The sequence below is a fragment of the Bubalus kerabau genome, chromosome 15, assembly GCF_029407905.1.
Source record: "Bubalus kerabau isolate K-KA32 ecotype Philippines breed swamp buffalo chromosome 15, PCC_UOA_SB_1v2, whole genome shotgun sequence".
Taxonomy (NCBI): domain Eukaryota; kingdom Metazoa; phylum Chordata; class Mammalia; order Artiodactyla; family Bovidae; genus Bubalus; species Bubalus kerabau.
In genome coordinates, this window is record NC_073638.1 from 66,358,508 (window position 1) to 66,385,355 (window position 26,848).

The following is a 26,848-nucleotide window of genomic DNA, read 5'->3' on the forward strand; positions in this document are numbered from 1 at the left end:
GCCCGGCTGGATTCGCAGAGCCCTAGGGTGCAAGACCAGGCCTACTGGGTCTCATTTGTCTTCTCCAGCTCTTTCTTGAAGTAAGAATCAGGTGGGCAGGGGTTAGTCTCTTATGTTTGCCTCCTGAGCAGGTGTGCATTGTTCAAATGGAAGGTTTCATCGGTTGTACACACACCCAGATCTTTCCTTTCTGGGAGCGCATTTTATGAAAATCAAAATAAAGAGATGATGACCCATTGATGGCCTCCCTTTCAAATATCAAAGGCTGCTGTGAGTCAGAGACAGACCAGCGAGAGTGGTTTACCTCTTAGGTGGTTATCAAGGCAAAGATCTCTAGTTTAGACGGCTAGTATCCCATGACCTGTTCAGGCAAACACCTGCCAATAATGACCAAGGCCTCTGGGAGGCAGCTAGAGGAAGCCCCTTGGATTCCTTCTGATTGACAGATAGACACTATCAAAGTGGCCTGCTGAAACAGCCAGATGTCCAGTAGAATTTGTTTTGCTCCATTTTGAGTTTAACTAGTACATTGAATTGCATAAACAGGAGACATTCTACTCAAAATAATCACAGCCATCAAAATTTCAGAGTTCACCATGTACAGTCAGAAATTTGACTCTGAGAAAAGGCTATTTAAGTTCTGCCCATCTTCATGGGGTCACAAAGAGTCGGACACGACTGAGCAACTGACCAACAACAACAACAACATCTTCATTCATCGATTAGCCAAACAGACTTCCTATTTTTTTTTTCCTTCCCTGGGAACCCTTCAGGATTCTGCAGTGGGTTCCCATTGGGTAGGGGGAAAGAGTTTATTTTAGTAGGAATTTTTCACATTTTGTTTTGAAACAGTGGAGGAAGCAGAACACACACACACACACACACATACACCAAAGCTTTCATTTGGGTGAGTCTCTTCACACAATGCCTTAGAAGTTTCATTTAAAACATGATTCCTCCCTCATTGTGATGAACCTCCTGTTCTGATTTGTGAATTCTTTATCTTGTGATTCTTCCTGCTTCCTTCCAGTTTGGATTCTTTGTCTCCTTATTTGATTTTGTAGCAGCAGAGAATGTTGTCTTCTAAGAAGTGCATGTTTTGGGAATATAGACATATTAGCAGGCGCTCTCCTTAGGGTGATTTTTCACAAAGAGAAGGGGACATTGCCCACCCCACCCTACCCTGAATCCTTTTTTTTTTTTTTAATATTTATGACTATTGAAGATGTTGGACGTAATTTTTAGATTTGCTTTGAACTACCTGAAGCATTTGAATCCCCTGGGGATCTTGTTAAAATGAAGATTCTGAGGTTTGGGATGAAACCTGAGGCTGTGTATTACCAGCAAGCTCCCATGGTGATGTTGCTGGTCTAGGGTAGCAAGGTCTTAAATTAAAAATAGAGAATGGTAATGTTACTGAGTGCAAGATTGTACTGCTTGCTATACAACAGGCTGATAAATCGAGAGATGAGTTGTTGGAGCCAGGATTAGTGACTTTATTCAGAAAGCCAGCAGACAAAGTGGTGGACTGGTGTCCCAAAGAACCATCTTGCTTGAGTTAGAATTCAGGCTTCTTTTATACTAACAGGGACAGAAGTGAAATCAAACTTTTCCTGGTTCCCATCAGGCTTGTTAATTTCTTCCTGCCTACAGTCATTCACAGGTGGGGCTTGTCAGGATGCTTCCTATGGACTAGACCAAGATATTTTAGCTTAATGCTCATTCCCTGGAAGGCAGGGTTCCCAGAGATGGGCCACTATGTATAATTTAAGCTTATAGATAGCATTTCTTTAATGATTAGCTGGTAATATAAACAAAGGTTCTTCCCTATTACAGCAACTGCACACAATTACCATTCTTGTTCACCTCTTTAAACCTCTGTAAAATGATGACGAAGCAGATTCTATTATTACCCCCATCTTATGAGTGAGAAAACAGACCTGGCGAGGGATCTGCTGAGACTTGTCCCAGCAGATATTACTGGGGAGAGACAGAGGTAGGACTTGAATCCAGGGCTATCTTGATTTATTTATAGCCTCTTAAACACTGCATAGTAGTACTGCTGAAAATTCTCATACTCTTGTTGAAAAACAACATTTCTAAAGCTTATCCTTAATCAAACTGAGCTTTTCTGGAGGGATGTTTCTTTCATACAACACAAGATGGATATCTGTGGGTTGGATCTATAGCTTTGCAGTGATGTAGCGTGTAGAGCTTGGCCTTATGTGTTGCTCGGTAAGAAACTCCTGGTTACACGTTCCAGACTTTGTTGAGAGATGTTTTTTCTCTTTAGGACACTCAAGTGGGAGTGAAGAACATGGGGCAAACACAACCTCAGGTCCTATGCGGAAACCTCAAATTCCAGGTGAGTTTTGAGCTGTGAAGCAAAAAAATGCTAAAAGCAGGTCTCTCTGAATGTCATAGAAGGGAAGAATAGACCAGTTGGAAAGCACATTCTCCTACATGTCTCCCCTTGAACCTGATGGCTCCTCTTTGTGAGCTAAAGGGTGAATGACCGTACCACAGCCTCTTGAGAAAGAATGAAACCTTTCCTTCTGCTTTGGTCCCATAGATTGGCTGAGCTCATGTTCGGACCTGTCCCTGGTCTGTCCCAAAGAAGTGCCTTGTTAGTTACTAAAGCTCCCTCCCCAAGTGAGTGATCGTCCTGTCCCAGGGGACAGGAACTTGAGGCCAGTTCCCTCTATATTTCCGGGTTTGAGGGTGGATGTGTAACTTTCTCCTCACATTGCAGACGATGGGGAAATACAAGAGTCATGTGTGTTGGGTGGAGTAGGAATATTCTTCTGGTCCCCAAACTACTTTTTCATGAGGGACCATCTTTACTGATTCAGAGAGAAGAAAGTTTCAGAATATGATGAGAGGGCTGGGCCACCTGGCTCCCTTGAGCATCAAGATTTAAGGCATTTGAGGCAAATGCTTTCTTTGACTTAGGCTCCAACCTGGACATTTGTAAAGTGGGATTACAATTAAGGAAAGTTTTTCCTAGGCTTGTAAATTATTCTTTTAATTCTACGCTCTACAGAGATCTCAAGCTGAGCCTCCCTTAGGAAGAGGGAAGAGTGTGGTGTGGCCTATGTCCCCTTGCCTTGACTTACCTGAGCAGAGCATGTAGAGTCGGAGGAGTGGACTGAGGGGGTGGATGGGATGCAGTTGCTATAATCAGGCAGCAGGATTTTCCCCAGCTCTAGTGAGAGTGAGTGTGGAGCATCTTAGGGCTAGACCCATGGGGAAAGAACAGAAAGGATACCTTTCTGTCAGCCTCCACATCTCCTGACTCAACCTCCCTTCCCAAACTCATCTAACCAGGGAGGGGTCAGGCTGAGGCAGTATCGAGCAGGAAATCAGAGGAAAATGAAGATTCTCCAGGAAGAATAGCCAGTGAATGACTTCCCGTCTTTCTTGTTCCTTCAGCTTCAGTTCATTGCATGGATATACAATCTACTTTGCTATTGAATTTATTCAGATTGTCAAGTTATATTTTAATCCTACTACAGCTTGGTTTTAAAAACATGTATGTAACATTTTATTGGTTTACAAGTGATACACTAATTATTGGAGGCATTTTCGAAAATACTGCTGAACAAAAGGGTAAAAATATAATTCCCTTGTTATCTACCTCACCATCCAGAGTACCATGGTAATCATTTTCATGTGTGTCTTTTCTGTTATTTTTCTATCTGATTTCTATACAAACATGTAATTTGACACACTGTTTAGTAAACTCATTCCCAACTGGCTGGTCACAGCTTTTCAATGTCATTCAATAGTCTTCCTCTGTACCTTAGTACATAGTACAATGAATGGACCCTAATTCGTTTAACCAATCCCTTATTGCTGAATAGTAGATGGTTTCCAACTTTTATAAATAGCACAGTAAGAAACATCTTTATAGCCAAGTCTGAGGTCCTGTATCCTTAGAAATATAACTGATGGATCAAAGGCTGTACATTTTGAAGGATTTTGGCAAATTTTGCCAAATGACCCTCCTGACCTCTCCACAGGGATGTCATTTCTGCCACCCACGAGTATTTGACCTCCATTTTTGTTCCTTAATAAAATGTAATGTGAATGCTCTCACATAGAAAAGGAATGATACTTTTAAGGAACATTCTTTAAATTTATTTAATGATATTGCACTAAAGGCTTCTACAGGTTTTACAGTTCATTCTATGCTTTTTGGAAATGTGTTTCTCCTGGGGCAACTTGGAAATCTTGACTGATCATAAGGTATGATAAACAGGCCTGTTAGACAAAGACCTATAGCAAAATGGTTCTTCTACTATTAGCTGGCTGCTGGCTAGACCTTTGGTTGGACCCATGTGTAGAGCTGACTTTAGCTCTTGTTTGGACCAGGTCAGTTTATAAAGTGCATTCCCCAAGCTCATGCATGTCTTTGGCTTCCCACCAGAATGGCTGATCATCTTGGCATCTCTCCTGGCCTTGGCTTTGATTCTCGCGGTTTGCATTGCTGTTAACAGTAGGAGAAGGTAAGGTGATGCTCCTCGGGGCCTTAACTTTGAAAGGGCATCATTTAAACTTAGGCTGTAAACCTACTAAGTGTAAAATACGAGCCACAAGGATACATTGCACAACACAGGGAATATAGCCAGTATTTTGTATTAATTTTATATGGAGTGAAATCTATAGAAATGTTGAATTACTATGTTGTATTTGTGAGACTAATAGAATATTGTGAGTCAACTATACTTCAATCAAAAAAAAAAAAAAACAAACAAAAAACCATAGGCAATATGTCCTTGCTACTCAGAGTGTAGCCCCTGCAACCAGCAGCCTCTGCACCCTGGAAGCTTGTCAGAAATGCTACATCTCAAGCCCTACCCCAGCCCCCTGTATCAGAGTCTGTGTTTTGATAAGACCCCAGGGACTCATGTGGACAGTACAGTTTAAGAAGCTCTGCTCTGGTATATTCTTTAGAGAAGGGAGACTGTGATTCTTTGGACATGTGCTTTTAAATGGGTCTTTTGTGGGTCTTAATTTGGGGTATGTGATGAGAGTTGTGCGATATCTCACCAGTAAGACATGAAATAGTATATTCATTCATTGATTCATTGGGCTTCCCTGGTGGCTGAGATGGTGAAGAGTCTGCCTGCAATGCAGGAGACCTGGGTTCAATCCCTGGGTCCGGAAGATCCCCTGAAGGAGGGCATGGCAACTCACTCCACTATTCTTACTGGGAAAGTCCCATGGATAGAGGAGTCTGGTGGGTTACAATCCATCTGGTCACAAAGAGTCAAACAGGACTCAGAGACTAACACTTTCACTTTGATTCATTGAACAAATATTTATCAAGTGTCTTCACAGTGCCCAAAAATGCTGTATAGAGATTCAAGGATTGGCCCTTTAGCCTGTCTGAGGCCCCTAGAAACCTCTAGAACCCTTACGTAAAGCAGGCATTGGGTTTGTGATTTTGTGGGGTTTTTTGTAATGACACTATTTTCTGCTTTCTGAAAGCTGTCAGCAAAAGGATTCAGGTTATGGCCTAAGAAGAGTTCCCTGAGACTTTCCATGGAAAGTCTGAAAAAAGACAGTCACCTCTCTAGAACTGGCATGTGGGTTGTTTTCATATCATCAGACATCTCTTCTCTCCCTTCCTCAACCAAGGCCTGTTGTTTTGGAATGATATACCTGCATATACCTGATTGAGCTGTGACCAGCCTCTAGAAATAACGCTGCCTTTAAAATTAAGCAAAGGAAAACAGTAATTCTAGCATCAGAGAAAATGAACTTTCACAGGAGTACTCTAGAAATATAGCTCTAAATTTCAAGATACTCAAGGATGCACAATTTTTCTCCAAAAAAAATGCAGAGGAACATCAAACTTTTTGTAAATGTCCCTTTAGGTTTCTTCTTATAAAGCAAAAAAGAATCTTATTTCCAAGTGGGCCACATTTATTGTTTCATTAGATCATCAAACAGGTCAGAAAATCCCCCCTACATTTGGGAAAAGACCTGGAGAAAATTCTAGAATCTTTCTTGTTTGCTTTTGGAAAGCCAAGGAACAGCTAATTCCATTGCCATTTATGGCTCATGCAGTATTTTTCCTTTTTGGAGGAAATCAAATAATGTCCTTTTATATTCATACAAGTTAATGAAAGTGCTTTTAAAGTTAAATAGATGTTTTGCTATCTGTAAAACAAAAAGAAATTTAGCCAATTGCATAAGGAACAAAAACTAGGAAAAGAAATCTGAAAGACCTCCTAAAAATCTCCCATGACTAAATGGAAAGAGACTTTTTTTAGTTGAATTTAAATAATATGACTTAGGGAGCCCTTACAAAGAGTCTTTATACTTTCCTTCAGCCTCTGTGCTTTTTTCGTAGATGACTTTTGTTCAATTAAATATGAGTTTCCTATTGTTGGAAATCAGTCCTTTTATTCCAGGCCCTAATATGTACCACTTCTGCTCACATATACAGCCTATAAGCTCTGTACATGTCGCCATAGAAACGTTGGCCTCAGATGCTCTCAACGTGGGGGAGAACTCAGAGAAGTGTCTCAGCTGTCCCCCGAGCAGCTGGAGTCCCTGCAGTGTGACTGGTTAGCTCATGTGTCACTTCCCATCATGTCAGCAGCATAAGCAGACCCCCTTGCTTCCCCACTCCCTCCTCCCAATACCAGTGGTCACTCTGGCAACGGGCAAACAGGGACACATAGGATCCGGTAGAGCAAGCGTCTCACCGGGAGAGTAGCTGCTCGGATGCTCTGAATTACCATGTCCTGATTTGATAATCGAAAACAGATTTGCCACAGAGCTAAAGACTGATTAATGGCTGCAGAGGCCCTGGGATATACACTGTGATTCTAAAGCCAGCAGCCCATTTCTAATCCTCTCAAAAGGCAGAGGCCTTTCTACTTGGAGTGTGGTATTCTAGAGGGATACAGAATCCTATTTTCATCAAAGAAAGTCTGTTTGAAAATAAGAGGCCTATACCAGGCATTCACTTATTCAGCAAGTGTCTTTTGAGGGGCGGCTGTGACGTCAGTACTACAGAGGAGGAAGAGATGAAAACAAAAAGGGTACCATGCCATCTCTGCAAAAATCTTGAGGTTTTATGGCAGCATTGGCCTGTTCACTTTGAGTCAGCTACTGTTTATTGCCAACATGCCCTGGGCCAGGCCGTGTTATATGAGTTAGGGTTAAAAGATAGAAGTGGAAAATCATTAACTACTGAAGTTGAGGTTGAAGAGTTAAACATGGGCTTCCATGAAGGAGTGATCTGTGAGTTCCATCGTCTTAAAGATGCCGATTTAGGGGTCCTGTAATTTCTCTCGCTTTCCCAGTCCCCATCATAGCCCACATTATTACCTTTCCTGCTGTTCTTTTTATAACCAGAGTCCTTGAATTGCACCTTTCCGGTGGAAATCAGAACTGTGTTCACTCTCTGTAAGAGCTGACAGCTCTTTTAGGAACCAGTTGGATCGGTAGATATTGGATGAGACTGAAGAGAGGAAGTTAGATGCCTTTCTCCTTAAAGAATTTATTGGATTTGTGTGAAGAGGAGAGAGAAAGCTTCACAGAAGAGAAGTGATTAAGGAATGTTTCTGTAGCGATTGTGCAGAAAAGGCCTTTGCCTGCTTGCAGTCATGGGAATAATGTACACCCCAGAGGGCAGTCATGCCCCCTCAGCCTGGTGTGTCCCCTCCGTAAATCCCCATGACTTAGAAATGTCTTCCTTCTTTTAAGCTGCAGCCTAGTTCACTCTAATCTAAGCTCACCCAAACTCCTTCTGCCCTCTACAACAGAGCTGTCCGGTAGAACTTTCTGGGATGGCAAAAGTGTTCCACGTTTTTGCTTATATACAACCATTAACCACTTACGGCTGCTGAGGCTCATAATGTGGCTAGTTCAACTTAAGAAGTGAATTTTTGATTTTATTTCATTTGAATTAGTTTATATCCTATGGCTGGTATCTACTGGATGGAAAAGCAAAGCTCCAACACGCTGCAAAATAGATCTCTAAATGTCTTTCGGGACTGTCAGGTAGATGAGACATAAGATCAGTCTTGTTTTCTGTTTTTTTTTTTTTTTTTTTTTTTTGCCATTGATGTTGTTTTTAAGGAAGGGGAGGAGGCCAGAATGATCCCTGTAGTAATGGATTAGAACTGATGACATCAGTATGAACTTAATACAGATGTTTACATATAGAATTATTTATTTATTTTTATCTTTTTGGCCATGGCACGTGGGATCTTGCTTCCTGGTTGGCTCAGTGGTAAAGAATCCGCCTGCCAAACTGAAAACACAGGTTCGATTCCTGGGTTGGGAAGATCCCCTGGAGTTGGAAATGGCAACCTACTCCAGTATTATTGCTTGGGAAATTCCGTGAGCAGAGGAGCCTGGGGGACTACAGTCCACAGGGTCACAAAGAGTTGGACACGACTGACCGAATAAACAACAACATGTGGGATCTTAGTTCCCCAACCAGGGATTGTACCTGCAACCCCTGCTTTGGAAGCTCAGAGTCCCAACCACTGGACCACCAGGGAAGTCCCAAGATCAGTTGTTAAGTTACCTTACCCCTTAACTTTTAAGATAAACTCCTCCATGCCCTAAAGAATATATTTCCTGGCTTCTAAACCCCACACTGCCTGCCCACCCACTCCTGGCCAGGCTTCAGACTGACAGCTTCCTCGTTGTGAGGTTACTTGCGTCCTCAGCTGATGCCTGAGATTGAAGAGGAAAGGAGATACAGGCAAGATGTGGTTCAGTAAAGATCTCTGACCTTTAGAGTCAAAAAGTCTAAGTTGTAAATATTAGACTGTAGTTCCTGCCATAACTAGCGGGGTAGCTTTGGGTGATATGCTTGACTTCTTGGACTCAGAAAAGAGATAAGCTGGATCACCTCTGAAGTCCCTTCAGCTCTAATGTTTCTTTTTAAATTCCTGTAACTAATAAGAAAGAAAAAAATGAGAGCTTGCTTTTTAAAAGTACTTATGAATTGCCCAGAGCACCAAATATTGGGCTGAGTTATTTATGAGCATCACCCTGCCCTCCTAAAAGAACTCAGACAAAAAACAGAGACACATAAATCCAGAGGGAAATGGGGGCAGGACCAAATCCAAGCACAACATTCCTCCACCCTGCAGGTCTAATGTTACCCACTTTCAAAATCAGCTTCATTTAGGGTAATAACGTTAATCCCCACCTCAGCCCCTTGCACAAACATTTATCTTATGATTATAAATCACTTTCCCGCACTGTTTCATCCAACTTCTCAAGTACCCGTTTGGTGGATGAATGGAAATTACTTTAATAAGATACCTTTTCTCCAAAGACCATCTGATACAAACTATTGGGTTGGCCACAAAGGTCATTCGGGCTTTTCTGTAAGATGTTATGGGAAAAACAAACAAACTTTTTGGCCAACCCCATATTATATATAACATGGATAAATGACAAGGTCCTACTTTATAGCATAGGCAACTATATTAAATATCCTGTGATAAATCATAATAGGAAAGAACATGAAAAAGAATATATGTATGTATGTATCAGTTCAGTTCAGTAGTTCAGTCACTCAGTCGTGTCCAACTCTGCAGCCCCATGGACTGTAGCACCCCAGGCCTCCCTGTTCATCACCAACTCCCAGAGTTCACTCAAACTCATGTCCATTGAGTTGGTGATGCCATCCAACCATCTCATCCTCTGTCGTCCCCTTCTCCTCCCCCCTTCAATCTTTCCTAGCATCAGGGTCTTTTCAAACGAGTCAGTTCTTTGCATCAGGAGGCCAAAGTGTTGGAGTTTCAGCTTCAGCATCATTCCCTCCAAAGAAATCCCAGGGCTGATCTCCTTCAGAATGGACTGGTTGAATCTCCTTGCAGTCCAAGGGACTCTCAAGAGTCTTCTCCAACACCACAGTTCAAAAGCATCAATTCTTTGGTGCTCAGCTTTCTTTATAGTCCAACTCTCACATCCATAATGACCACTGGAAAAAACCATAGCCTTAACTAGATGGACCTTTGTTGGCAAAGTAATGTCTCTGCTTTTTAATGTGCTATCTAGGTTGGTTATCTTCCCTGAGTTGGGAAGATCCTCTGGAGAAGGAAATGGCAACCCACTCCAGTACTCTTGCCTGGAAAATCCCATGGACAGAGGAGCGTGATGGGCTACAGTCCATGGGGTCACAAAAAGCCCGACATGACTGACAAATGACTTCACAAGGTTGGTCATAACTTTTCTTCCGAGGAGTAAGCGTCTTTTAATTTCATGGCTGCAGGCACCATCTGCAGTGATTTTGGAGCCCAAAAAAATAAAGTCTGCCACTGTTTCTCCATTTGTCATGAAGCGATGGGACCAGATACCATGATCTTTGTTTTCTGAATGTTAAGCTTTAAGCCAACTTTTTCACTCTCCTTTTTCACTTTCATTAAGAGGCTCTCTAGTTCTTCTTCACATTCTGCCATAAGGGTGGTGTGTGTATAACTGAGGGTTTTCCAGGTGGGGCTAGGCGTAAAGAATCCACCTGCCAAGGCAGGTAGATGTAAGCGATGCAGGTTCAGTCTGTGGGTTGGGAAGGTCTCCGGAGGAGGGCATGGCAGCCCACTCCAGTTTTCTTGCCTGGAAAATCCCATGGGCCGAGGAGCCTGGTGGGCTACAGTCCATGGGGTTGAAGAGTCAGAGAGGACTGGAGTGACTTAGTACCCATGAACGTGTATAACTGAATCACTTTGCTGTACAGCAGAAAGTCACACAGCATTGTAAATCAACTGTACTACAAAAAAATTAAATTTAAACAAAAAACTACAAAAGCAAAGACAAATGAGATAACCCTTGGTAATCTGAAAAAAACACAAGCAGCCCCCACCTTTGGCCTTTTACAACATCTTCATCGTAAATATACCAAGGGGAGTGGAGGTAGCAGAAGAAACAAACCAAACATTTAACATGGCTCTGGTCACACTAACAATTACAGCAAGTGCTTCTTGAACATTCACTGTGTTTCCAATACCGTTGTAAGTGCTTATCCAAGGCCTCGATTGCCTTACTCTACCTTGTTCAGAAAGGCAACAGGTAAAATGGTGGTAAACTCACGTATCCAGTGCCAGCCTCTGTTTCAAGGAATTTCCACAGTCTTGTGACGCTGATGCTATTAACAGTCTGGTGTTGCAGATAAGAAAGCTGAGGCTCAGATAAGTTAAGTGAGTTGCCCGAGGTCACACAGTGGTAAGGCCCTCAAGCCAGGCCTCCCAAGCCCCTGCTCTTGTCTATGTGGATTGCATCCGTATGCCCAGCCCCATGGACCAGCAGAGGTCAAGTGGCCTTCCTCCTGCCCTCATCAAGAGTCATGCCAGAGGATACAGGATCAACCTCATATTCAGGAGGTATAATTTCCACTTCCCCAAACAAGTGATTAAAGTTTATGGCCTTGGCAGTTCCAGAGGGAATGGCCCACAATCATGAATAATAGAAGCTTTGTCTCTACAACTCCAAATATCCAGCGGCAAAGTGAACAATTCCGACTTCATACTTGTTCCAGATCTCCAGATGGTTAGCAGCGTGAATAAAGCAAGGGCGGCAGAGCCCAGACTTTTGGTCATAAAAGCCTACATTTGAATATTGACTCTGTCCCTCTTAGTGGCTGTGTGACCTCAAGCTAGTTACTAAACCTCCCTGAGCCTCAGTTTCCATTGCTGTATAATGGGAATAACAGCTGCTTTGTGAGATTATTGTAAAGATTACATGAAATTACATGTAAAGTGCCTGACATTCAGGAAGTGTCCAATAAATGCACATTTCCGCTCACTCCCACTCTACTTGTAGTTGTGAGGGTTTGCACCTTTGCTTTTGTTTAAGCAGCATCTGACTTCTTGATGTGTGGCAGTGATCATGTTACAGGAAAGAGGAAGCATTGCTTCAGGCTGGGGCGGGGGTAAGGCAATGCCCTGACCCAGCAACAAGATCAAGGTCATGCTGTTCTATAGAAGACCTTCTGCATTTGAGTAATGTTATTGAGAAATCTTAAATAGTGAACGACTTGTCCTATATAGTTAAACTTCCCATATCTAAGGTTACATGGCAATTAACCAAGGATAAGGGAAAAATCAGTGTGGCCTTATATCTTCCCTGGTGGCTCAGATGGTAAAGAATCTGCCTGCAATGCAGGGTTCAATCCCTGGGTTGGGAAGATCCCTTGGAGAAGGGAATGGCAACCCACTCCAGCATTCTTGCCTGGAGAAATCCATGGACAGAGGAGCCTGTTGGGCTAGAGTCCATGGAGTCGTAAAGAGTCCGACATGACTGAGCAACTAACAGTAACACTATACTTCTAGAAAAGCGTTGCCTCATTCTTCTTCGTATTTGCAATAATAACCCTGACAACGCCAACAAAGTGTTGACTGGGAGAGGAAGTAACGGGACTTTCTTGAATACACAAATCAGAATGATTTACAGTCATCCCGTTGATGGTTTATCTAAGCCTGCAGAAACAGCCAGGGAACAGAGGCAAATGTTTCCCTTACATGATATGATGGAAGGAGAGTTAGAACTTGGGAGTCAGACACACCAGGGTTTGAATCCCAATTCTCTTAGTACTTGTTGAATAAACTGGGGCAAGTGATGGAATTTTCTGAGCCCAAGATTTCTTTAGCTGTGATGGGGGAGTACAGTGAGCATTGGCTTCCCATAGCTGTGACCACTGATTCTCAGACTCACTTCAGGTAGCCCGTGAGGGTTTGCTAAGTCCCAGACCCTGGTCCATTCGGGATGTCTGAGGTAGGCCTGAGAATTTGCATTTCTAACAAGTTTGCAAGTGATGCTTTGGCTACTGGGTCAAGGACTTTGCTGTGAAAAGTGCTGATTGTTAAAAGTCAGTAGGATGAAATATACTCAGATTATCATAAACCATAGTGACGGTGGTATTAACTGTGACAAGGACAGAATCATCATACCCATTTCTCTTACAATTTTTTTTTCAATTCTTAGGTGTGGGCAGAAGAAAAAACTGGTGATCAACAATGGGAATGGAACCATGGAGGAGAGAAAGCCCAGCGGACTCAATGGAGAAGCTAGCAAGTCTCAGGAGATGGTGCATTTGGTGAACAAGGGGTCGTCAGAGACCCCAGACCAGTTCATGACGGCAGACGAGACGCGGAACCTGCAGAATGTGGATATGAAGATTGGGGTGTAACACCTACTTCATGACCTTGGAAATAAACCACCATTGGAGACACAACTATTACAGGGAGCTGGGACACTTCACAGATGCAATGTGCTACTGATTGTTTCATTGGGGATCTTTTTTTTTAGCATAAAATTTTCTATTCCTTTTTTGGGAGTTTTTTGTGTTTCATTTTTTAAAGTCAGATCCAGTTGATAAAAACAGCATTGCTTTCTGAAATGAGGGCCCAGTTAATAATCAGCAAGAATTGGACTGTTCTAGTCCCCACCGAGAAGCGTCTCACCTCCCTGAGGTGTGTGATGGGCAGCTTCTAACAAAAGCCACACGTCCATCTTCCTGACCCTCAACCTTCCCCTTCACCCCACCCGCCAGGGAACAGGCCCCTGCTAAGGACATCCCCAGGGCTAAGAGGGATTGGCACCTGGGAGGAAATTTGAATGGGTCCATATTGCCCTTCCAGCAGCCCAATCCCTGGGCATTTCTTTCTGGTGGGGTTGGGGGTGGGGGTGTACTGGTTACACATCCCCTTCTACAGACTCCTTGGAAAATTTTCAGATGCTTCTGGGAAATACCCAAACGGTGAAGCTATTTATCTATAGTAAGCTATTTATCTGTGTTTTTGAAATATGAAACCCTGGAGGTCCTTTGATCAGTAATTTTTTTTTTTTTTTTTTTGGTTACTTACCTGGTCAGAGGCATAAAGGGGTTTATGCTGATTCATAATAAACACCTGTACTTCTTCCACCTTAACCCTTTGTGCTGTGATCTTTCAGTTTCCTAACCAGCAAAGCCTGGGTCCCAAAAGCTCATCAGGAAGAGGCGAGGAGGTCCTCCTTGCAAGTCTTCATCTCAGAGCCACAAAGCCCCCGCTCAGGCTCACTCACCCAAATCTCACAGAGGACCAGGGGAGACAGTACTGTTTTATTTCCGAGGTGCCAAAGGCATTCTATCCTGTCCTACAACCAAAATTGTGAGAGGACGACCTTCGGCTGCTTTTATGTACTAATGGCTGTCTATTCTTTCCCCTGAAAGGTGGTGAAAAGTCACATTACATGTGCGTGACCTACCAATTGTGATGTTCCATGGTGGTGTCCAAAAACAATACGGAAGTGCCTTCTAACCTTTTATAATAAAAGGAGAAGCCAATAGAAATGAAGGACAGACAGTAGCCAACAGCCTGGCACAAGTAGGGAAAGTGGGGCAGCGAGCAGTGCAGATCCTGTTGGAGGATTTTTATGGCCGTGTTTGTATATGTTTTTTCAAGCCAGTGGTCTCCATTCAAAGCAGTTACTACTCAGGGTTAACTTAAGTGGCTGGAGAATCCCTCAAAAGGTTACAGGGCTTCCCACTTTGGATTCATCACCAGATAAGCAGTTATATGGCCAATAAGAGAATAATGGCTTTATCTCCTGCTTGGCAAGTCTTTAGCAGTCTTTATATATAAGTTCAGGAGACTCCCTTGGTCCTAAAACTTCCAAAGGCTGCTGGTAATAGAAGAAATTGAATCTATAAAAATAAGGGGTTCCATAAACTGGGACCTGCTTCCTTAGGTCCCCGGAAAAAGTAATTTGCCTACACTGATTACAACTGACAATGTTTCCCAGCCCAAATATGAAGAAGGAGGAGGAGAAGGAAGAAAAGGAAAAAAACAGTCCCATGTGAATCAGGGCTGGGCTTACACCAAGAGTGGATTCTGAAGAGTATATCAGTATTTAAAGGAGAGTTGCCAGCTTTCTGCTCATTCGGAAACTCGACTCTTCCCCATCCATGCTCACAACCCTCTCCCCATCCTGGTCTTTGAAAATTTCCTTTCTCTCCTGGGGATATCCTCAGTCAGCTCCATAGTTAGCTGTCTGGCATTCTTTTTATTTTCAAGCCACACTGTTGTTACTGCTGCTGTTGTCCAAGTACCCCACTAGCCAGAGCTCTTCTGGGCTGCTTCAGACCCAGACAGGCTCATGCAGGCTCTTTAACTTAAATGCAACAAACCACAACAGGGGCAGATTCAAGGAAGCCAGACCCAGCTCAACCTACCCCAGATTCTCTTTGGGGTCCTGGACAGTCATACAAGTCTCACAGCTCAGGAAGGTTTTCCACCCCTTCTGTATATTCCCATCAAGTAGGCTGAAATTTTGTTCAGTAACTCAGTAGTGTCCGACTCTTTGGACCCCATGGACCGCAGCATGCTGGGCCTCGCTGTTCTTCACCATCTCCTGGAGCTTGCTCAAACTCATGTTCATTTAGTCGGTGATGCTATCCAAGCATCTCATCCTCTGCCGTCCTCTTCTCTTCCTGCCCTCAATCTATCTCAGCATCAGGGTCTTTTCTAAAGAGTCGGCTCTTTGCATCAGGTGGCCAAAGTATTGGTGATTCAGCTTCAGCAGCAGCCTTTCCAATGAATATTCAGGATTGAATTCCTTTAGGATGGACTGGTTGGATCTCCTTGCAGTCCAAGGGACTCACAAGAGTCTTCTCCAACACCACAGTTTAAAAGCATCAATTCCTCAGCACTCAGCCTTCTTTATGATTCAGCTCTCACATCCATACATGACTACTAGAAAAACCATAGCTTTGACTAGACAGACCTTTGTTGGCAAAGTAACATCTCTGGTTTTTAATACGCTGTCTAGGTTTGACATTGCTTTTCTTCCGAGAAGCAAGCGTCTTTTAATTTCATGGCTACAGTCACCATCTGCAGTGATTTTTCCATCAAGTAGGCTGAAATAGGAGATTGTTTTCTACTCTCTTTTGGAATTACATATGATCTTCCCTTTCATAATTGTTGTCACCCCTCACTTGGCTATACCTCTGTGTTCTTAAGAAAGGGAAAGGGGAGGTCTAAAACTTTCATCCTAGGATACAATACCGCTGCAACATTGCCTGTGCTCAGGGAATAGAATCTACCCCCCTGCCACTTGAAATAAGGATGTAGCTCCATGCCATTCCTACCAGTAGCTTGCCAGGTGGCCTGGGCTGGGTCTTAAACTGAGTATTATTTGTAAAAGAAAGGGGCCAGCATTTTATTATTTTGCAGAGCTTAGGACAGCAAAGCTGATAGTTTTGCAAAGCTGAGGGCTTCAGGTGTAATTTTTCCTGAAAAACTACAAATCTTTTGTGCCTCCCGAGGGCTGCCTTTAAATTAGCATTAGGTGAAAAATAAGATGGGGCAAAAGATACCTTCATATCCATATTTTGCAGATTCTAGCCTGGCAGAGATTTCTCTAGCAGAACCTCTCAAGAAATTTTACATCAAGACCGTGACAACTAGAATCAATTCATAGCCTCCATTCACTCAATATACCAGTACACAGCAGGGGAGTAGGAGAAAGAAATCACTGATTTCTCTAGAAAGCAAAATGTACTTAAGAATAACATTCATCCTTTTGTGATAGGAATGTCTTCATAAACCACTTGTGTTGAATTTTTCCAAGAATATCTCATTGTTCATGCATGCATGATGGCCATTGTTAAATACTTTGATTTTTTGCAGCACACCCTCAACTCTGATTTTTGTATATTTTTTAATGGACCAATAATAATGAGGAAAGCATGATATATATATTACTTAGCTGGAAGCACTTATTGGAACATATTAAAAGGCTACTATTAAAAGGGTTAGTGGGTTAAAAGGGAAATGGACTCAGGAGCCTCTGATTTAAAGGGGTAGGAGGCGTAGGGGGGCAGAGCTGTGATGATTTGGTTGTTTGGGTAATTCAGATGCACAAAGCTAAAGGTTTATGAGGTGACTAGAGCTTCACACTCATTTTTTTCTAAAAAGAAACATTAAATTAATTTCTAACACTTAAAACTCTTCTTTTGGAGAAAGTATAATTTTCCATTAAAAGTGTGTGGTCCACACATTTCAAATTAAATGAGAGCCAAGAACAACCGTTGGCCTTCTAGTTAAAGAAAGGAGGGAAAACATACTCACCTTCCTTCCCTCATGCAAGGCTCTAAAAAGACAATGAAGAGATATTGCAAAAAGATTTAAACCCATGGGGCCAAAAAGGATGGAGGAAGAGTCAATAACAGCAAAAATTTGAAGCTGGAAAGTGATGGTTCATTGATAACTGAGTAAATTTGGAAAAGCTGGATCCCAAGCCAGCAGGGGGGAAATTGAGAAGCAACCAGATTTGTGCAGAAGAACTCTCAAAGTCATAAGATTTGGCAGCATTAGCTGTTTCTGGACATGGTGGAGAAAGTGAAGTGAAGTCGCTCAGTTGTGTCTGACTCTTTGTGACCCGACCCCACAGACTGTAGCCTACAAGGCTCCTTTGTCCATGGAATTTTCCAGGCAAGAGTACTGGAGTCGGTTGCCGTTCCCTTCTCCGGAGGATCTTCCCAAGCCAGGGATCGTACCTGGGTTTCCCGCATTGCAGGCAGACGCTTTACCGTCTAAGCCACCAGGGAAGCCCTGGTGGAGAAGGGCTCCACCTTGGTGGAGAGGGCAGGGCTCAAATTAGGGAGATGGCTAAATGACTAAGTAGTTGAATGACTGTTCTTTCTCCAACTTTTTACACAGTTGACATTAAAACTATCATTCTGTAAAGTGAAACTGTATGTAAGGAATGTCAGCCTTCCTAGACACTTTCCTCCAACTTGGCTCCCAGAATGCTGGTAGACAAGCATATACAATATGCTCCAGGCAAAACTCAGTCTTCCTGGGGAATTTGATAAACTTCAGAGCAAACCAAAAGGTAGCAACAGGATAGCTTCTCAAGGCTATATATTAGCACAGCAAAACAATCTATGAAGATCTCAAACCCTTCCAGGCACATGGGGCTCTTAGCTTGCTGTGGCTCCCTCCTACCCATGAGACAATTCATGGAGAAGGAAACTTTAAAAATATATATCAGTAATGGTCTCAGTAAGAAAATAAGAGATAATTCTATCTATGAAAGAAGAACTATGGTAAAAAAAGGAACATTTAGTGAACCCCTAAAAAAGAAACTTTTTAAAATTCAAATTGAAAGCACAAATTAAAAAAACTCAACAGCAAGTTTGGAAAATAAAATTGAAGAAATATCCCAGATAACAGTGTGAGGACAAAGCAATGGAAACAGAGGAGAAAAGAAAAGTAGAGAAAATTCTAGAACATCTAACTTACAAATAATAGGAATTACACAAAGAGAAACAGAGAATATGAAGAAGTAATCATTTGAGAAGTAGATCAAGAAAATTCCTCAGAATTAAAGAGTATGAATACCTAGACTAAAAGGATTGAGTGCTTAGCACAAAGGATGAAAACAGATACATGATAAGACATATCATTTAAAAAATTCATAATAGTCAAGGCAAAGAGATTGTCTTACAAGTTTCTGAGGAGGAAAGTGTATATCATAAAGAGGATTGAGAGTAAGAATAGATTTAGACTTCTCAACAGCCACCTTGAGTGAGGACTATGAAACAAGTGCCATAAAAATTCTAAGAGAAATGTTTTCGAGCTAGAATTCGAATGTAGCCAAACCACAAATTAACTGTAAGGGCAGAGTGAAAACATTTCATATCTGCATTATCTCCAAATCTAGTCATCCATTCCCAGGCTACTCCTGAAGGATATACTCCATGAAAGCAAGGGAGTTACTAAGAAAGGGGAAAATATGAGATTCAGAAAGCAAAGTAAAAGGAATTCCTAAAGAGATAATAAAGGGATTCAGAAAGCAAAGTAAAAGGAATTCCTAAAGAGATAATAAAGGGAGACCCTGAGCTGACAGCTGTACAGCATGTCTCAGGAACAATCAACCCAAACTAGAATATACTGATTAATAAAGGAAGCAATAAATGCCTTGGCTTTGTTGACCTCTAATTAAAAAGGTTATTTTTCAGTTATAGCAGCTAACTACTGAGGCATTTTAAAACCAAACCAATTGCTCTCCAAAGCAGAGCAATTTAAAATAACAAACATTGGTTATTTCTCATGAGTCCACCCATTGACCAGGTGCTTCTGGGATCTGGCCAGGGCTCAGCTGAGCATGCCTGGACTGCTCATGGTTGTACTTAGCAAACAGGTCAGCTAGAAGTTGGCTGATCTACTATGGCTTCATCTAGGATGGGGGGCACCATTGGAGGCTCTTCGTGTGTGTCCCTCACACACCTCCAAGGTCTGGCAGGGTTCCAGGTGAGGGCAGTTGCCCACAACACTTCTTGAGGCCAAGAACTTCTCCTCTACCCTAATACTATTATACTATTCACCAAAGCAAGGCACAAGACGAGCCCAGATTTGGACACTGGGAAGTAGATTCTACCTCTTCATGGGGATTGCTGCAAAGTCCTATGACAAAAAACGTAGCTTTGAGGAGACCAATGACCAGGGCCATCAGTACAATCAACCTATGACAGATGTGTTGAAAGATTCTTGTGCTCAAGGGCACCTCTCCTGTTTATGCATAAGATACACACCCCATTTTGACTGTGTTGGCAATAACATTCTTTTAAAAAGCCATAAACAACTTCATAATTGCTATTCACTGGAAAAGGTAGGAGCCGGATCCTATGTAAAATATAGTTTGGGAGATAGGACAGTAGAAAGAACATGAGCTCTAGAATTAGACAAATCTGAGTTTTAATATTCACTCTACCACTCTACCACTGCTCAACCCTGCTCACACAGCTTAAATGCTTTTAGTCTTAGCTTTCTCATCTGTAAAAAAAAAGACCACAAACCTTCACAGGCTTGCTATGAGGGTTGAAGGAGAGAATCGGTACATGGCTGTGGCTGGCATATATCAGGTCCTTAAAAATATTAATTCTCATCTGAATATTGATTCATCTCCCACAGACACACTCTAGGTACTTAATCTCTTTCTTCCTCACCCCCTCCAGTTTTCCAAACTCTAACCAGTTTTTTTTTTTTAATTTTTAATTGGATGATGATTACAATATTGTGATGGTTTCTGCCATACATCAACATGAATCAGCCAGTTTTTAAATGTAAGTGACTATTAACTGAGGGTATCTGGACCCAGAATATTTCAGAATCCAAGGCTCTTCTTTAAAGCAAGACTGAAGAGCAGTCCAGGAAGCAGGGTAGCTGCTGCCCTTTGAAGACATCTCGCTATTCAAGCTGTGGTTGCAAATTAACCAGAGCTGGAGCCCCACCCACGGCTTTGATCCTGACCTCCAGGAAGTAGTCTCACCCACCCCCACCTGAACGGAGATCTTTCTTCCCCTCAGAGCACCTTTCCACATTGTCCACATGTCCCTGAAGCAGGTCTTACTCTGCCATTTTCTTCATTTGCCTGTGGGCCTCTCTTTCATGAGACAAGTGAGTCTCTTGTGGGCAGGATTTGGTTTTGTATCTCCAACACACAACAGAAGGCCCAGCTTCATAACAGCCTCAAAAGTTACCATCTGCTGTTGACTTATGGATACCTGGGTTTGCACATCTGTTAGTCTTCCCTGGGTTTCCCCGGTGGTTCAGTGGTAAAGAAACCACCTGCAGTGGGGCTTCCCAGGTGGCACAGTGGTAGACAATCCGCCTGCGATGCAGGAGATGTGGGCTAGATCCCTGGGTTGGGAAGATCCCCTGGAGAAGGAAATGGCAACCCACTCCAGTATTATTGCCTGGGAAATCCCATGGACAGAGGAACCTACAGGAACATAGGAACTACAGTCCATGGGTTTGTAAAGAGTCAGACACAACTTAGGGACTGACCATACACTCATGAGTCTTCCCTACTACCCATGAAGGGGAATTCTTACCCCATTTGAACAAGTGAGGCACTGGCAGGTACTGAGAAGTTAATGATGTCCCCCAGCTACACAAGTAGGAAGTGGTGGGGCCTGAAATGGAGCCCAACTCCATCCAAAGACTCTGACTTAACCTACTTGATTGCCTGTTGGCAGACTTTCGGTGAACTGAACTTGGCAAAGTTAAGAGATGGTCTCCAAGTATCACAAACCAGGTCAGCACGCCCTCTCTGTGCCTGTTGGGGCCAAAGGAGGGGTTTGGAAACCACAGGAAGGGTTTGGGGATGACTAAGTGAAGATACATTTACCATTTTGGCCATAGTGGTAATAGAATTAATTTAGGACACCATAAACAACTTCATGGAAGCTGTCTTTATTGAAAAGTAAAGGAGTCAGACACATGTAAAGGTGATTTTTCCCATGACGCCTGGGGGAAAGGGCCAGGCGAGCGGGCAGTCTGGCTGAGCCATCCTTCTTGCCCAGTTACTGTGCATCAGCCTCCAGCCTCATCCCATGCCTGTGTTGACATCTGGTCTTCATCACCAATAGTTTGCCCATCACGGCTCCCCATCACCCGCCTCCTCAATCCCGCCCGCTCAGGTTTCCAGACTGCTTGCTTCATCATGTGATGACTACTGTTTTCCAAGAGTCTAGTCCAAACCACTTCCTTCTTCCTAAGTCCTTGAAGAGGAGTGGCAAAAATCTCAAGAAAGGCAGCTGAAGTTTAGTGAGAAAATGATGGTCTTTAAAATGAAACAGGGAATTTCCTGGTGGTAACTTCCCAGGTGGCACTAGTGATAAAGAACCCACCTGTCAATGCAGGTTGACGTAAGAGAAGTGGATTCAGTCCCTGGGTGGGGAAGATCCCCTGGAGGAGGGCATGCCAACCCACTCCAGTATTCTTGCCTGGAGAATCCCACAGACAAGAGAAACCTGGTGGGCTACAGTCCATAGGGCCTCACAGAGTCGGACACGACTGAAGCGACTCAGCATGCACACCTGTGGTTAGAATTCCATGATTTCACTGCAGAGGATGTGAGTTCCATTCTCTGGTTGGGAAACTAAGATCCTGCAAGCCGTACAGTGCAGCCAAAAAGTAAAATAAAATAAAACTGAGTTCAAATCCACCCCCTGCCACTTACTCCCTTTATGACCTTCACAAGTCATTGAATGGCTCTGTGCCTCACTGCCTCATCTGTAACTTGGGAATAGTAATTACCACCAGAAAGACTGCTGGGGGATTAAATAAGATAATGCGTGTAAAATGCATGGGATATTGTAGTTGAACACGCATTTCCTTTCTCTTTCTTGACATCTTCCAAGCTTTTATTGTGTGAATCCACAGTAAGGACCCAGATAAAATGTGAACCAGGATGCAGGGGAAGTCAGAGGTATTCCAGAATTTTTCAGCCCCTCCCAAACCCTTCTAGGAATTGGGGTCCTAAGAACCTCCCACCCTGAGATGCCCAAATAGAGAAGAAAATAGGTTCCCCTCCTGTTTTCTAGGGAAGGGTGGAATTATCAAAGCATAGTATTGACAAATCTTACTACACAGAGGCCCTGCCAGAGCCAAGCTTCAGGGTGGCTCTTTCCTGGGGAGAGAGAGGAGACAGGTTGAAATTCCAGGGACCGAGCTCCAGAGATCACAGGCCCTCACCATGGGAAGTCTTCCACACAGAAGTGGGGAGACAGGTTTTCATCTGTAAAGGCTTAAGGGCAATTCCAACACAGGCAAGGTTACTGGAGTTCAGGAAGAGCTGCGCTTTTAATTTTCTACTCCTCCCAAGTTTCTTTAAATCTCATTAAGAAATGAAGAAAGAAATGTCAGGAAAAGCAGCCAGAAGGATAAAAATAGAATTAGAAGAAGACAAAGAAGAGCGAGACTTGAACAATTGTTCTGGAAAAAAAAAGGTAGTACCTATTTATTAAGGACCGTTGGCATTTAGCAATCATAGAAAAAAGAATAGGTGTGTGTGTGTGCTCAATCGCGTCCAAGTCTTTGTGACCCCGTGGACTCTAGCCCACCAGGTTCCTCTGTCCATGGGATTTCCCAGGCAAAAATACTGGAATGGGTTGCCATTTCCTGCTCCAGGGGAATCTTCCTGACCCACGGATTGAACTCAAGTCTCCTGCTTTGGCAGGCAGATTCTTCACAGTCTGAGTTACCTGGGAAGCCCAAGAATAGGTGTAATTGGCCTCAAAAAGTCTCAAGAAGGACAGTATCTCTCCCCCTCATTCTCAGTGAGGTTTGCCGGCTGCACTCCCAGGACAGACTGAATAGACCACACTTGGCTGCTCTTGTCTTGCGCCCCCAAAGCCACATTCACTGGGCTCTGGGGTCTGGCACCTTCAGAAGGTCTGGACAGGTTACAGAGTTGTTCGTGATCTGGGGCTCTGTCTTAGGACAGCACCAGGCTGAGACTTCTCTCAGCAGACAGACTTTCTGACCCCGTGTTTTACACCTATTTTCTCTTTGGCAAAATTTAGAGATTCATGAAAAAGCTAAGAAAAATCCTGGGTGTTCATCTGGCAAACCAAGGATGAGATCAACGTGAATTCTCCCACCTAGTTTCAGTCTTCTCAGAAACTGAGTATTTTCCCTGTTAACTCCAACCTCCTTGACGGCCTTTCCTGACCTGTTGATCATGCGCCCCCTAGTGGACACTTCTAAACATCCCTGTGATCTACGTGGAAATTGAATCCAGCCATCTGGTCATAGCAAACACCCTCTTCCAACAACACAAGAGAAGACTACACATGGACATCACCAGATGGTCAATACCGATATCAGATTGATTATATTCTTTGCAGCCAAAGATGGAGAAGCTCTATACAGTTATCAAAAACAAGACTGGGAGCTGACTGTGGCTCAGATCATGAACTTTTTATTGCCAAATTCAGACTTAAATTGAAGAAAGTAGGGAAAATCACTAGACCATTCAGATATGACCTAAATCAAATCCCTTACAGTTATACAGTGGAAGTGAGAAATAGGTTCAGGGATTAGATCTGATAAAGTGCCTGAAGAACTATGGATGGAGGTTCGTGACATTGTACAGGAGGCAGTGATCAAGACCATCCCCAAGAAAAAGAAATGGAAAATGACTAAATGGCTGTCTGACGAGGCCTTACAAATAGCTGAGAAAAGAAGAGAAGTGAAAAGCAAAGGAGAAGAGGAAAGATATACCCATTTGAATGCAGAGTGCCAAAGAATAGCAAGGAGAGATAAGAAAGCTTTCCTCAGCGATCTGCAAAGAAATAGAGGAAAAGAACAGAATGGGAAAGACTAGAGATCTCTTCAAGAAAATTAGAGATACCAAGGGAACATTTCATGCAAAGATGGGCTCAATACAGGACAGAAATGGTATGGACCTAACAGAAGCAGAAGACATTAAGAAGAGGTGGCAAGAATACACAGAAGAACTATACAAAAAAGATCTTCATGGCCCAGATAATCACGATAGTGTGATCACTCACCTAGAGCCAGAAATCCTGAAATGCGAAGTCAAGTGGGCCTTAGGAAGCATCACTATGAACAAAGCTAGTGGAGGTGATGGAATTCCAGGTGAGCTATTTCAAATCCTAAAAGATGATGCTGTGAAAGTGCTTCACTCAGTATGCCAGCAAATTTGGAAAACTCAGCAGTCTCCACAGGACTGGAAAAGGTCAGTTTTCATTCCAATCCCAAAGAAAGGCAATGCCAAAGAATGTTCAAACTATTGCACAATTGCACTCATCTGACATGTTAGTAAAGTAATGCTCAAAATTCTCCAAGCCAGGCTTCAACAATATGTGAACCATGAACTTCCAGATGTTCAAGCTGGATTTAGAAAAGGCAGAGGAACCAGAGATCAAATTGCCAACATCTGCTGGATCATCGAAAAAGCAAGAGAGTTGCAGAAAAAACATCTACTTCAGCTTTATTGACTATGCCAAAGCCATTGACTGTGTGGTTCACAACAAACTGTGGAAAATTCTGAAAAAGATGGGAATACCAGACCACCGGACCTGCCTCCTGAGAAAATCTGTATACAGGTCAAGAAGCAACAGTTAGAACTGGACATGGAACAACAGACTGGTTCCAAATAGGAAAAGGAGTACATCAAGGCTGTATATTGTCACCCTTCTTATTTAACTTATATGCAGAGTACATCATGAAAAATGCTAGGCTAATGAAGCACAAGCTGGAATCAAGATTGCCGAGAGAAATATCAATAACCTCAGATACACAGATGACATTACCCTTATGATAGAAAGCAAAGAAGAACTAAAGAGCCTCTTGATGAAAGTGAAAGAGGAGAGTGAAGAAGTTGGCTTAAAACTCAACATTCAGAAAACCAAGATCATGGCATCTGGTCCCATCACTTCATGGGAAATAGACGTGGAAACAGTGTCAGACTTTATTTTTCTGGGCTACAGAATCACTGCCGATGGTGACTGCAACCATGAAATTAAAAGACGCTTGCTCCTTAGAGGAAAGCTATGACAAACCTAAATAGCATATTTAAAAGCAGAGACATTACCAACAAACATCTGTCTAGTCAAAGCTATAGTTTTTTCAGTAGTTGTGTATGGATGTGAGAGTTGGACTATAAAGAAAGTTGAGTGCCAAAGAATTGATTCCTTTGAACTGTGGTGTTGGAGAAGACTCTTGAGAGTCCCTTGGACTGCAAGGAGATCCAACCAGTCCATTCTAAAGGAGATCAGCCCTGGGTGTTCTTTGGAAGGAATGATCCTGAAGCTGAAACTCCAATACTTTGGTCACCTGATGTGAAGAACTGACTCATTGGGAAAGACCCTGATGCTGAGAAAGATTGAATGTGGGAGGAGAAGGGGACAACAGAGGATGAGATGGCTGGATGGCATTACTGACTCAATGGACATGAGTTTGAGCAAGCTCCGAGAGTTGGTGATGGACAGGGATGCCTGACGTGCCGTAGTCCATGAGGTCACAAAGAGTCAGACACGACTGAGCGACTGAACTGAACTGAACTGAACCTGGCAAAGAACCCACCTTCCAATGCGGGAGACTTAAGAGAGGTGGATTCTCTCCCTGGGTTGGAAAGATCCCCTGGAAGAGGAAATGGCAACCCACTCTGGTATCTTTGCCAGGAAAATACCATGGACAGAGACGCCTGGCAGGCTACCAGTCCATGGTGTTGCAAAGAGTCGGACACGACTGAAGTGACTTAGCACTAGCACCTGACTTCAGTCCTTGAAACTTGAAAGTAAAACCAGAAAGAAGAAGATGAAGGTGGGAGTCTGTGCACTAAGGCTGTGTGGAGTGGAAATGAAACTGGGTTGCCTGGGTGATGGGGCCAAGGGTCAGAGTACAGCTGATGGTCCGCATTTTCTTTTAAATCACTCCCTTGTGTTTTGAAAGGATTCAAAGATGCTTAAAGGAGAAGGAAATATTAATTAATTGCCATTTAGTCATAATACTGAATACCTCCTCCTGTGTACTGGGCATGTCCTGTGTGCTGGGCTTCACGTCTTTGTCTGTGGTACACAGAGAACTGTGGCAGAAGACCCGCTGCTGTGACGGGGGCTGTATAGGAGGGTATCTGTCTACAGAGGCTGGCACTGACTCTTTATCATCTACCTGACACACTATTTAAAACATGTGGAGTGATGGGAGCAACTTAAGTATCCATCAACAGATGGCAGGATAAAGATGTGGGGGGTGTGTGTGTGTGTGTGTGTGCGCATGCACAAGCACGTGTGTGAATGTTACTCAGCCATAAAAATGAATGAAATCTTACCATTTGCAGCAACATGGAGGGTATTATGCTTAATGAAGTAAGTCAGGCAGAGAAAAATACTGTATACTTTCATTGATATGTGGACTCTCAAAAATAAAATAAATGATTGACTATAACAAACCAGAAACAGACTCACAGATACAGAGAACAAGCTAATGGTTATCAGTGGGAGGAAGGGTTGGAGGAGGGGCAAATAAGAGAAGGACTAAGAAGTACAAATTACTAGGAATAAAATAAG

At 43.0% G+C, this 26,848-nt stretch overlaps 1 protein-coding gene across 4 annotated transcripts in view; it reads left to right on the forward strand.

The window, feature by feature from the left end:
* The window catches only part of CD44 (CD44 molecule (IN blood group)), an 88,664-nt gene extending 74,766 nt beyond the window's left edge, over nt 1-13,898 (forward strand). For all 4 annotated transcript variants that reach the window (XM_055549311.1, XM_055549308.1, XM_055549309.1 and 1 more), the window contains 3 exons: nt 2,294-2,365; nt 4,430-4,508; nt 12,964-13,898. In XM_055549311.1, the coding sequence (XP_055405286.1) occupies nt 2,294-2,365; nt 4,430-4,508; nt 12,964-13,168 (356 nt within the window). In that variant the 3' untranslated portion in view covers nt 13,169-13,898. The remainder of the gene's footprint in view (nt 1-2,293; nt 2,366-4,429; nt 4,509-12,963) is intronic.
* Nucleotides 13,899-26,848: the final 12,950 nt, after the last annotated feature.